At 57.3% G+C, this 12,735-nt stretch overlaps 1 protein-coding gene across 2 annotated transcripts; it reads left to right on the top strand.

Moving 5' to 3' along the window:
* Positions 1 to 27: 27 nt before the first annotated feature.
* CCS (copper chaperone for superoxide dismutase) lies at positions 28 to 9,495 on the top strand. Of its 2 annotated transcripts, XM_002709232.6 has the most exons (8): positions 28 to 117; positions 443 to 515; positions 3,838 to 3,975; positions 4,198 to 4,375; positions 4,815 to 4,875; positions 8,847 to 8,924; positions 9,004 to 9,107; positions 9,209 to 9,495. In XM_002709232.6, exons 1-8 carry the CDS (start codon positions 79 to 81, stop codon positions 9,360 to 9,362), a joined length of 825 nt encoding a protein of 274 aa, XP_002709278.3. In that variant the 5' UTR covers positions 28 to 78; the 3' UTR covers positions 9,363 to 9,495. The 2 variants fall into 2 exon arrangements, 1 of the variants encoding a protein (XP_002709278.3); XR_016224259.1 differs by lacking the exon at positions 4,815 to 4,875.
* Positions 9,496 to 12,735: the final 3,240 nt, after the last annotated feature.

Raw genomic sequence — 12,735 nt, 5'->3', positions numbered from 1 at the left:
CCAAGGCTCCGCCCCCTCCGCGGTTCTGTGCTGTGTGGCTGCTCCTTGGGTTCCGTGGGCCGGCGCCTCAGTCCCGGAATGGCTTCGGACTCGGTTGACGACGGGACCCTCTGCACGGTGAGGGTCGAGTCTTCGTGTGCAGCCTCATCGGGCCCAGAGCCTCGACGCCCCGGGGTGGTCGTTATTTCTAGAAGCGGGGAAGGAGCGGGCTTCTGGGGCGGGGCCTGGGGCCGCTAGGTTGAAATTGCGGTGCGTGGACAGCGGCCCCGCCGTGGGCTTCGGTGGGTGGCGGTGAGACCACGGCCCTGGAAGGAGCATGGGAAATCATGAAGAAGATTGAAGAGGGATCACGTGGGCAGTGTCCCCAGGAGTTTGGGGTGGTCATAGGGAGGGTGGGAAGCGGTCAAGCCGGACACGTGCCCCGCTGTCGTCGCCCTTGCAGCTGGAGTTCGCCGTGCAGATGACCTGTCAGAGCTGCGTGGACGCGGTGCGCAAGGCCCTGCAAGGGGTGGCAGGTAGGAGCCGGACAAACTTTTCTGGCGACTGTTCCAAGGAGGCTTCTGGGAGGGACCCAGCCAACCTCTTAGGCCCACGCTGCTCCCATTAAACAGATGCAAAAAAAACTAAAAACAGAGACCCGGAGGTGGAGCCTCAAGTAGTCTCAAGCCTGCCCTGCTGCTGTCCTGAACCCCAGGTATCCTGGAGAGTGAAGAGCCAGACTGGGCATAGCGGGCAGCCGTCGCCGGCAAACAGCGCCTGGGACAAAGCAAACAACCGTGGCTCTGGCCCACTTTAGGGGGAGAGAGAGAGAGACGGACAGACAGACACACTCGGTCTCTCCAGGATGGAGCTAGGGCCTTGGCAAGGAGGGTTTTGTTCCCTTCCCAGGAGTCCGTGGAAGGAGCTCCCAGCCCAGGAGTTGCGTCACACACTTATCCCTTGCCCTGACTTCCCTGTGGCTTGTTCTTCCTCTCTGACCCCTGAGCTAACCAAGGGCTGGCTTGGCGAGGTGCTGAGGTCCAGCAGCTGACTAATTGCTGCATAGCGGGGAGCGCACTTGTTGGGTGAGACTCGGGTAGGAACTCAGGAGGCGTCTGGCTCTCCGGCTTCATGGGAGACCCCAGTCTAGAGACACACACACACACACCCCCCCCGCATATGGCCTCTCCCTGACCTGGGCGAGAGCCTCCTGGGCGAGGGCGAGCTCCCTGGGATTCCGTTGCTCCCTCCAGTAGCCAGAGTGACTTTTTTTTTTTTTTTAATCATCTCTCAAACAAGGTAAAGTGAAAGGTGCGTGAGACTGTCTCCGGGAGTGCGTGAAGTCAGCCCCCAGCCTTCTGGGCGCAGGAGTGGCCGCAGGGCTCTCAGGGGCAGTGGGCACTCTGTAGACTCTTCCGGACATGCTGACTCTTGAACTTGACCCTGGTGGACCCTGTTGCGCTCCCTCACAGAGCTGGCAGCCCAGGGAGTGAAAGTGAACCAGGACTGAGAGCAGCTCCGTGCGAATTACTCTGGGGCCGTGAGGGTTGCTATGGGCCAGCGAGTTTTGGGGTGGGGGTAGGTCACATCCAGCCTGGAAACTGGGGGCCGCTGCTTAGGTTGCAGAATGTGTGGGTCAAGTGCTCGACCGTGGAGCCAGGCAGCCCGATCTGAGTTCCAGCCCTACAGTTCACTACAATGCAGCTCTGTGCAAGTGTCTTAGCCTCTCTGTGCCTTGGTTCCCGCCTCTGTAAAATAAGGACAATGGTAATGACCCACAGGGCCACGGTTCCCGTGGGTGTCGAATGAGTTAATAAAGCGCATCGCAGAGGGCCTGGAACAGTGGAACAGCTCTCAGTCAGCTTCATTGAGACGTTCTCGTACCGTAAAACCCAGCCGTCTCACGTGTACGACTCGGCTGTCCTCAGTCTAGTCACAGAGCTGTGGAACCATCACTTTGCACAGATCCCCTGTTTATCCCTTTCTGTTCCTCCCCATAGCCTGTTCTGAACATTTCATGCAAACAGCATCTTGTAACATCTTGTAGCATCGTGTGGTATTTCGTGACTGGCTACAGTGTAACATTTCAAGGTTCAGCCACGTTGTAGCATGTATCATACTGCATTGGTTTTCTTTTTCTAATGGGAGACACAGGGGCCAGGGGAGGCAGGGGGAGAAAGAGCACTCCCACCCACCGGTTCACTCTCCAGCTGCCGGCAGCTGCTAGGGCTGCACGGGCTGGAGCCCCGAGCTGGGAACCCAGGGCAGGTCTCCCGCCCGGCTGGCAGGGACCCAGCGACTTGAGTGGCCTGCATTAGCCGGAAGCGGAAGTTGAGAGCCCAAGCTGGGAAGTGAGCTTGTACACTCACATGTGGGCTGTGATTTATTTATTGGACAGTCGGAGTTATGGACAGAGATAGAGAGATAGAATCTTTCATCCACTGGTTCACTCCCCAGATGGCTGCAAAAGCCAGGGCTGTGACAATCCAAAGCTGGAGCCAGGAACCTCATCATGGGTGGGTGGTAGGGGCCCAAGCACATGGACTGTCTTCTGCTGTTTTTCCGGGGCCATTAGCAGGGAGCTGGATTGGAAGTAGAGCAGCCGGGACACAAACTAGTACCCATATGAGATGCTGGTGCTGCAGGTGGCAACTCTACCAGCCCTGGGATGTGGGCATCTTAACCTGTGTCTTAAGCCCTGGGCCAAGCACCTGCCCCTTTGTTCCTTTTTATTGCTGAGTAATATCCCAGCATATGGGTGCTACATGTTCTTTAGCTGATAGGCAGTTAGGTTGTTTTCAGCTTTTAGCCCTCGTGAATAATGTTGCTATGGATAGCACACTTTTAAAGAAACATTTTAAAAAGAATTTTCTGTGTTTCATAAGTTATAAGTAGGGGCCAGCATTGTGGCGTAGCAGGTAAAGCAGCTACCTGCGATGCCAGCATCCCATATGAGTGCTGGTTTGAGTCCTGGCTGCTCTACTTTTTTTTGTTTCTTTGTTTCTTTTCTTTTTAAGACTTATTTATTTATGTGAAAGGCAGAGTTACAGAGAGAGAAAAGGAGAGAGAGAGAGAGAGAGAGAGAGAGAGAGAGAGAGAGAGGTCTTCCATCTGCTGGTTCACTCCCCAAATAGCCGCGACAACTGGGGCTGGGCCAGGCCAAAGCCAGGAGCCAGGAGCTTCTTCTGGGTCTCCCACGTGGGTGCAGGGGCCCAAGGACTTGGTCCATCCTCTGCTGCTTTCCCAGGTGCATTAGCAGGGAGCTGGATGAGAAGTGGAGCAGCTGGGACTCCAACTGGCGCCCGTATGGGATGCCTGCACTGCAGACTGTGGCTTAACCTGCTGTGCCGCAGTGCCAGCCCCTGCTCCACTTCTGATCCAGCTCCCTGCTAATGGCTTAAGAAGGCAGTGGAGGATGGCCCAAGTGCTTGGGCCCCTGCACCCATGTGGGAGACCTGGATGAAGCTCCTCCTGGCTCCTGGCTTCAGCCTGACCCAGCCCTGGCCATAAGCCCATCTGAGGAGTGACCTAGCAGATGGTAGATCTCTCTCTCTCTCTCTCTGTTTCTTTCTCTCTCTATAACTCTGCCTTTCAAATTCATAAATACATCTATAAAAATAAAAGTTACAAGGAATGTCTCACATATAATGAGGACTCGGGAAAATCCCGAGGTGAGGTGACGTTATCCCCACTTTCCATGTAAAAAAGCAGACTCAGAGAGGTTAGGAGCTCACCCAGCACCGCACAGCTAGACAGCAAGTTCCAAGCTTGTCACGGGGAGACTGGAGAACGTGGACGTGGGGGGTCACGGTCTGTTCCTCTTCCCGCTGCTGCCCTCTGCCTTCTGTCTCTTTGCAGGTGTCCAGGATGTTGAGGTGCAGCTGGAGAACCAGATGGTCTTGGTGCAGACCACGCTGCCCAGCCAGGAGGTGCAGGCGCTCCTGGAAGGCACGGGGCGGCAGGCGGTCCTCAAGGGCATGGGCAGCGGCCAGCTGCGTGAGTGACCATGATGGCCCCAGTCCCTGCCTCTCCGCGGGGGAGCTGGCCCAGAGCGCGTACAGATTAACCACAGGACTCTTGGGCTCTCGGTGGGAGTGGCTCCGGGGAAGGCGTGAAAGTCGGATGAGACTTTTTTTCGATGCCCATCTCGTGCCAATGGAGGAGTGGGGCGGGGCTGGCTGAGATGGCAAGGCAGCCTGAACATCTGATTCCTTTCAGAGAACCTGGGGGCAGCAGTGGCCATTCTGGGGGGCCCTGGCACCGTGCAGGGGGTGGTGCGCTTCCTACAGCTGACCCCCGAGCGCTGCCTCATCGAGGGAACCATTGATGGCCTGGAGCCTGGGCTGCACGGACTCCACGTCCATCAGTACGGGGACCTCACCAACAACTGCAACAGGTAAGTCGGCCATGGCCGCCCGTGTGGCGCCCTCAGCTGCCGGCTGTCACGCCCGGTCCTCCCCGCCCCGTGAGCCACGTAGAGCCAGGCTGGGTCTACGGACGAGGAGACTGAGGTGCAGGGAGGCCAGGTGACTTGCCGGAGGCCCCAGAGCCTGTAGAAGGCAGAGTTGGGATTTGAATCAAGATCTGACCTTGAAGCCGCTGTCTGCAACCACTCCATTGCCCCCGCCGGAAGAGGAGGAGCCCCGTGGCATGGTGTTTGCTGGGCTGTGTGACAGTCAGTGCTGGATTCTTCTGCCTCCCTCCCCTGCGCCAGAAGCTCACCCAAACCCCGGCACAGAGTAGGCCTGCTCAGTGAGCGAGTGGGTAAAGCAGACGTAGACAGAGCGCACTGCCTGGCTGCGTTGCACTGCCCACTTGCTACCTTTCCTTCTTAGCTGTGGGGACCACTTTAACCCTGATGGAACGTCTCATGGGGGCCCCCAGGACTCTGACCGGGTAAGTGTCAGTCTGGGCTGGGCTTGAGCTGAGAGTGAGCCCCAGATGGCCGCGGCAGGGCCGGCAGCTCTCGGGGCCTCTGAGTGGAACTCCCTCCTGGTGGGGTCTTTCGCTCTCCTCTCTTTGGTTCACTTTAAAAACGTTTGTTGACAACATTTGCGACCAACACTTTGGGAGATAGAACCTGGCACAGCTCGGTGCTTGCCCTTGTGGAGGTCAGGGTCTAAGGGGGCAGGTCACTGAGCTCTGGGCATGCAGTGCAGTGTGAGATAGCCCGTTGTGCAGTGAGATAGCCCTTGGTGCAGTGAGTTAGTCCTCACAGGAGCCCGATGGAGGCCGGGGGGTCCCCAAGGAGCGCCTGATCCATCCTGAGGGGCAGGAGCAGGGAGGGAGAGCTGCCCAGACGTCGGGGTGTGGAACGTGGTGGTTTTACTGAAAGGGCCTTCTTGATTCTCATTTTGAACCGGGAGTTATTTTCCCATCTTTGGAGAGTCATATGGTATCTTCGTGGTTTTTTTGTCTTATCCAAGTGCAGTTGTACTGTTAGTCACTCAATTGTTGGATTTAAATTGGCTCAAATTTTTTCTTAGGTAAATTAGTGTTTGTTTTTTTTTTTCTTCTCCTTTTTGTAAAATTTTATTTATTTATTTGAGAGGTAGAGTTACAGAGAGGCAGAAGCAGAGAGAGAGAGAGAGAGAGAGAGAGAGAGAGTCTTCCACCCGTGGTTCACTCCCCAAATGGCCCCAGCGGCCGGAACTGAGCTGATCCAAAGCCAGGAGCCAGGAGCTTCTTCCAGGTCTCCCACGTGGGTGCAGGGGCCCAGGGACTTGGGCCATCTTCTACTGCTTTCCCAGGCCAGCAGAGAGCTGGATAGGAAGAGGGGCAGCTAGGACTCAAACTGGTGCCCATGTGGGATGCCAGCGCCACAGGCAGTCTTAGCCTACTGTGCCACAGCACCGGCCCCAGGATTTTTTCTTAAATATATCATGGAAAATGTCAAAGTAGAGGACTTGGTGTCCTGAAGTCTTATGTCCTGTCGTCCAGCATCAAGTTAACATTCACATCAGTCATACTTCGGCTGCGCCCGGGTCCTCCTCCACGCTTCTGCTAAAGCAAATCAAGACATCATTTCATTTGTAATCAAAGTAGACTTACAGACTTATCGTTAGCAAAGAACTTTGGTGTTACCACACTGAATGAAAAATGAGTAGTTGTAGCTATAAGAAGATTCTTAAGAAACAAATCGATGAAAGCCTGCCCAAAAAGGTTATTAAAGTCCTGTGAGACAGGCACTGTAGCCTGCTTTGTCCCGGTCACAGTGCAGAGTAGCAGATGCCAGAGAGGTGCCAAGGGCCTGTCAACACCACCTCGCTGGAGACTTTGTCCTCCGCGTCCTGTGGGCAGTGATCGAATGGGGGATGGGTTGCCTTCCCTCGGTGACTTCCTGTTTCTTAGCACCCTGTCCCACGACTGGTTTCAGCTCCTCCCAGCCGGTGGTATGTGTCCCTCTGCCCGTGCTGGACTTTTTTGTTTTTGTTTTTGTTTTTGTTTTTTTCCCTGAAAGGCAGAGATGGAGGGAGTGGGGGAGGTTGTCTTCAGTCCTCTGGTTCACTCCCCAAATGGCCACGACAGCCAAGGCTGGGCCAGGCCAAAGCCAGGAGCTTCATCTGGGTCTCTCACGTGGGTGCGAGACCCAAGCCCTTGGGCTGTCCCCCACTGCTTTCCCAGACATTATCAGGGAGCTGGATCAGAAGCAGAGCAGCCGGGACTTGAACCGGTGCCCACATGGGATGCTGGCGTCACGGGGGTGGCTTCACAACGCCAGCCCCTTGGTGGGCTTTGATATGTAAGCATCACATTATAATGGCCAAAGGATTTTGCTTCCTGTCCGGGGACGTGGGAGAGGTGTGTGTTTGTCCGGTGACTGGGCACAGCTGCGGCCCTGTGCTCTGTCTTAGTGTTCTGTCGCTGCAGCTCCAGAACTAAGAGTTTTAAACAATAAACCCTTGTTAGCTCACGGTTCCTCTGGGCGCCTCTGCAGTTGTCGCAGGCTACGCACGGGGAGGGTCTGCTCCGCGCTCACCCGTGCTGCTGGCAGCAAGCAACAGCGCCCGCCTGGCTCTCGGCCAGAGACTTCAGTCCTCTGCCACGTGGGCAGCCCACAGCACGTCAGCTGGCTTCCCTTGGAGCAGGGGAACACTGGGGCGAGAGGGAGTGCAGGACTGAAGCTGCATTCCTGCAACCTAGCCTGGGGGGTGCAGCCCCCACCCATCACGGGATGCCTCACTGAGGCCCTGAGTGACGGGCGGGAACCCGGCAGGTGAGGGGGGAAGGGCAGGCCCGGCAGAGGAACCTGTGGGGGCCAAGCCCTGGAGATACAAAACAGCAGGCAGTGTTTTCTCTAGAGCCAGCCCCAGCCCCACTGGGGACAGGGAAGCAGAAGGGGCTGTGGTCAGCAGCTGTCGCAGCCAAGCCCCGGTAACGCATGGAGGAAGCACTGAGCAAGAGCCGAGCCGCCAAGCCCGCCATGGCTGGCAAGTTTCTTGGATTTCAGCACCTGGTTTGGCCAGATGGACAGAAGTCGGCGTGCGAGTTTACACCAAGCCTGGCTGTCGCTCGCACGTCCCCTGACTGGTTTGCTTCCCTTCCCTTCCTCGGCTGCAGCCCCCACTCGTCATACCCGGCACTAGCGGGATTGCTGCAAGTCACCGAGCCCTGAAACCCTTCTTGGCACCCTGGTGCCTGAGGATTTAGACAGGGCCCAGCTTCTTGGTGTGACCTTGAAGGCCTCTCCTGGCCCAGTTCCACCTGCCTGTGTGCTGAGGGGAGGGGCTGGAGAGGCTGCCTCTTCCCGGCCCCTGCCCCTTCCCCCGGGTCAGCTGCCTTGGAGCCACACTGCCCACTCCCAAGCTCACTCCGGGGCTCTGGGTCACCTGCCCCCACCGCCTGATCTCCCTACCATGAATCGACACAGGGTGCCGTAACTGAACGTGCCAGGTGCAGGCGGCAGATGTCCCTCTGGACAACAAGATAAAGCACGGCGTATGCTCCTTGTGCCAGAGCGACGCGCTCTGCTCCTCAGCGGAGAGGCCTCGTGGCCCAGCCCGCACCGGCACAGGCATTTGCTCCTGCCCAAGGTGCCAGCTTGGGGACAGTCTATTTCTATCGCTGAGTCCCCCTGAGGGTGGTGACCACGTGTACTCCCAGGTCTGGGGGGCCTGGCAGACTTAAGGTGCCAGCTTGGGGACAGTCTATTTCCATCGCTGAGGGTGCCTGTGGCTCACTGATACGGTCCTGTCACCCCCTCCCCCCCCAAACACACTGACTGTTGTCCTCACCCTGCATCTCGTGATCGCTGTCCTGTTCCACATCTGGCTCCCCACCTCGCTGAGTCCCCCTGGGGGTGGTGACCGCGTGTACTCCCAGGTCTGGTGGGCCTGCCAGACTTAAGGCGCTTGGGAGCTTTGTGTGACCCTCGGTTTCCATCAGCTGAGGCAGCTCCTGGGGGCCAGGGCGGGCTTTTGGCCCCCTTGTGTTTCTTCTCTCTGTTCCTCAAAGCTGGGAACGATGGTCGGGAAAGCCACGCCTGGCTGTCTTCCGCCTGGGGGAAGTGAAGGCTTCCCAGAGTCGCAGAGCTGACAGGAGACTGGAGAGTGGGCTTGCAGAGAAGCAGGCCTGGGCTCACCGGGGCAGGAGGCAGGGCCGGCAGGCAGCCTGGTCGTCGGGGGGATGGAGCACGTGGAGGAGGGGCGGCTGTCCCCAGCTCGCTGTCATCCTGGCCAGGCCCTCGCAGCCAGGGAGGGAGTGTCCTTTGCCTTCCTTGATCCTGGGCCCCTCCCTTGACCCCACTAGCTGTGCCCGGAGGAGGGATCTGTTGCTTCGGGGGAGTGGGACGAGCAGCCAGGTCCCAGGAAGCCGGGGGGTGGCAGCTGCTCCCCTGGTGACCCCCCCCATGCCGGGTCTCCTTCCAGCACCGAGGAGACTTGGGCAACGTCCACGCCGATGCCGATGGCCGAGCCATCTTCAGGTTGGAGGACGAGCAGCTGAAGGTAGGGTGGGAGGAAGGGGGTGGTGGGCGGGGAGCCTTCCTAACAGTGTCACTGTCTGACCCTGTTGTCTCCCCTTAAGGTGTGGGACGTGATTGGCCGCAGCCTGGTTATTGATGAAGGAGAAGATGACCTGGGCCGGGGGGGTCACCCCTTATCCAAGATCACAGGGAACTCTGGGGAGAGGTGAGTAGAGCCACGCCCGGTGGGAGGCCACGCCGTGCTGCGCCAGCTGCAGCGCGGGGAGCCCAGGCCGGGCCCGGCTCTCACCGCGCCTTCTCCCTCAGGTTGGCCTGTGGCATCATCGCACGCTCCGCCGGCCTTTTCCAGAACCCCAAGCAGATATGCTCCTGCGACGGCCTCACCATCTGGGAGGAGCGAGGCCGGCCCATCGCAGGCAAGGGCCGGAAGGAGCCAGCCCAGCCCCCTGCCCACCTCTGAGCCTGTTACTAGGCTCCCAGCTGAGCACCTCCCACTTCTCGGGGAGCAGAGCAGGCAAAGGAGAACCAGGCGCAGGGATCGTCGGGTTGCTAGGGGGTTTGCTTGGCAAATTAAACTTTATTTTCATACGGAACTTTGTGTCAGTGGGTCCCTTACAGGTGTGGTGAACGTGATCTGCCTCTGCAGGCCCCATGCAAGGCTGTCTCTCAGCTCTGAGGCAGTCAGTCCTGGATTCAAAGCCACGCACTCCCTGAGGGTCCCTCCTCCTCCTCAGGCCATAATGAAGGGCCACAGATGTCATATATTTTTTTTTTCTTAAGATTTATTGATTGGAAAGCCAGAGTTACAGAGAGGCAGAAGGAGAGAGAGAGAGAGGTCTTCCATCTGCTGGTTCACTTCCTAAATGGCCACAGCAGCCGGAGCTATGCCAATCCAAGGCCAGGAGCCAGGAGCCAGGAGCTTTTTCCGGGTCTCCCACGCGGGTACAGGGACCCAAGGAATTGGGCCATCTTCCACTGCTTTCCCAGGCCATAGCAGAGAGCTGGAATCGAAGTGGAGCAGCCAGGACTCGAACCGACGGCCATATGGGATGCTGGCACTGCAGGCAGCGACTTTACCCTCTGTGCCACAGCGCCAGCCCTGTATTTCTGTCTGTGGCCTGCCCGGCCCCTCACTGTGGCTGACTGGAGCTATGCTGGCTCCAGCTATAGATCCTGCCTGTGGTTGGACCCATAGCAAGGGACTATGGGAACTGCCGGTGGGATTCTTCTCCCTGCTGACTTGACAAGATCAGAAAAAGGCCTTCTGCTGAGGAGAGGGTGGGGCAGACGCACAGGGGAAGCCCAGGGAGGCCCCACTGGCTCTGCTCCCTGGACCTTTCCTGAGGCCAGCTGCCCTCTGTCCGGGATTGACAAGACTTGCCCGTATCCTCCTGTGCCCCTCTTTTTAAAAAAACGAATCTGGCTGGAGTTGCTTTCTTTTATTCACAAGTAAAAGACTTGATTAATAAGTAAGTGGTTGGGGGCCGGCACTGTAGCATAGCGGGTAAAGCCACTGCCTGCAGTGCCAGCATCCCGTATGGGCACTGGGTCAAGTCCTGGCTGCTCCACTTCCAATCCAGCTCTCTGCTGTGGCCTGGGAAAGCAGTAGAAGATGGCCCATGTCCTTGGGACCCTGCACCCACGCGAGAAAACCCAGAGGAAGCTCCTGGCTTCTGGCTTCGGATCGGTGCAGCTCTGGCTGTTGTGGCCAACTGGGGAGTGAACCAGCGGATGGAAGACCTCTCTCTCTCTCTCTCTCTCTCTCTGCCTCTCCTTCCCTCTCTGTGTAACTCTGACTTTCACATAAATCAGTAAATCTTTTTTTTTTTTTAAAGTAGGTGCTTGGCACAGAGCTGGCGCACAGCCTGTGAAGGGAGCGGTGGCTGTGGTTGGACGCCCACACAGGGCCCCAGGAGGCAGGCCTAGCAAAGGGGCGGCTGCTGTGTGCGTCTGCTTTCCACTGCTGTCACAGAACACCCCAGGGGGGGCCAAGGAGAGGGCTTGACTTTGGCTCAAGTCCTGAAGGTCATTGTCCACATGGCCATCACGTGGCAGAGTCCAGCGGTGGGGCAGGAGACCGGGAGTGCAAGCGTCTGTGTACTTCTGTCCGTCTGATGATAAAGCCATCAAGAATGCTAATCCAGGCCGGCGCCGTGGCTCAATAGGCTAATCCTCCACCTTGCGGCGCCGGCACACCGGGTTCTAGTCCCGGTCTGGGCGCCGGATTCTATCCCGGTTGCCCCTCTTCCAGGCCAGCTCTCTGCTATGGCCAGGGAGTGCAGTGGAGGATGGCCCAGGTGCTTGGGCCCTGCACCCCATGGGAGACCAGGAAAAGCACCTGGCTCCTGGCTCCTGCCATAGGATCAGCGCGGTGCGCCGGCTGCAGCGGCGGCCATTGGAGGGTGAACCAACGGCAAAGGAAGACCTTTCTCTCTGTCTCTCTCTCTCTCACTGTCCACTCTGCCTGTCAAAAATAAAAAAAAAAAAAAATAAAAAAAAAAAAAAAAAAAAAAAAAGAATGCTAATCCAATAGGATCACTTCCTCAAGGCCCCACCTCCCAAATACGGTGATTGGATTCAGTCCGACCTTCTTAGTTGAATCATTAACGTAAGACTTTGGGGACTAAACTCCAGAGGGCAGGCGGGTGAAAAATATTCGAACCATAGCAGCCACTAATGAAGGAACAGCACGTGGGGCCTGACTCAGGGCTTCCCCCGTCCTGTCTCCCATCCTGCACCCTGCTGCAATGCATCGGGCTTTCCTGTCCTTGATGAAGCTGCGTTTACAGCTGGGTGAGCTGACTGCAGACTTTGCCCCTGACCTGCCCTGTTTTGCCACATCCACCTCTGCTGGCTGTTTCCCCGTTTCTCCTGGTTCCTAGGAGCCAAAGCCTTCTATTTTTTTTTAATTCAATCCATTTTTAAACTTTTTTTTTTTTTGACAGGCAGAGTGGACAGTGAGAGAGAGACAGAGAGAAAGGTCTTCCTTTGCCGTTGGTTCACCCTCCAATGGCCGCCGCGGCCGGCGCGCTGCGGCCGGCGCACCGCGCTGATCCGATGGCAGGAGCCAGGAGCCAGGTGCTTTTCCTGGTCTCCCATGGGGTGCAGGGCCCAAGCACCTGGGCCATCCTCCACTGCACTCCCTGGCCACAGCAGAGGGCTGGCCTGGAAGAGGGGCAACCGGGACAGAATCCGGCGCCCCGACCGGGACTAGAACCCGGTGTGCCGGCGCCGCTAGGCGGAGGAACTTTTTTTTTTTTTAAGATTTATTTTGGGGGCAGTGCTGTGGCATAGATGGTAAAGCCACCACCTGTGGTGCTGGCATCCCGTATGGGCACTGGTTTGAGTCCCGGCTGCTTCACTTCTGATCCAGCTCTCTGTTATGGCCTGGGAAAGCAGAGAAGCCCCTGCACCCACGTGGGAGGCCCGGAGGAAGCTCCTGGTTCCTGGCTTCGGATCAGCCCTGATCCGGTTGTTGGCAGCCATTTGGGGAATGAACCATAATATGGAAGACTCTCTCTTGCTCCCTGCCTCTCGGTAACTCTGCCTTTCAAATAATAAATAAATAAATCTTTATAAAAAAAAAGTTCACTATAACAAAAAACAGACACGCACAAGAAAATATGCCTTTCTTCTGAAAAAAAAATTATTTGAAAGGCAGAGTTAGAGAGAGAGTGAGAGAGAGAGGTCTTCCATCCTGGTTCACTCCCCAAGTGATTGCAATGGCTACAGCTGGGCCGATCACAAGCCAGGAGCCAGGAGCTTCTGGGTCTCCCACGTGGGTGCAGGGACCCAAGGACTCGGGCCATCTTTCGCTGCCTTCCCAGGCGCAT

This window comes from Oryctolagus cuniculus, chromosome 1 (assembly GCF_051225735.1).
Source record: "Oryctolagus cuniculus isolate XC-2025 breed Fujian yellow rabbit chromosome 1, ASM5122573v1, whole genome shotgun sequence".
Classification (NCBI taxonomy): Eukaryota; Metazoa; Chordata; class Mammalia; order Lagomorpha; family Leporidae; genus Oryctolagus; species Oryctolagus cuniculus.
The sequence above is the reverse complement of the archived record's forward strand: the minus strand, read 5'-3'. Positions and strand labels throughout refer to the sequence as shown.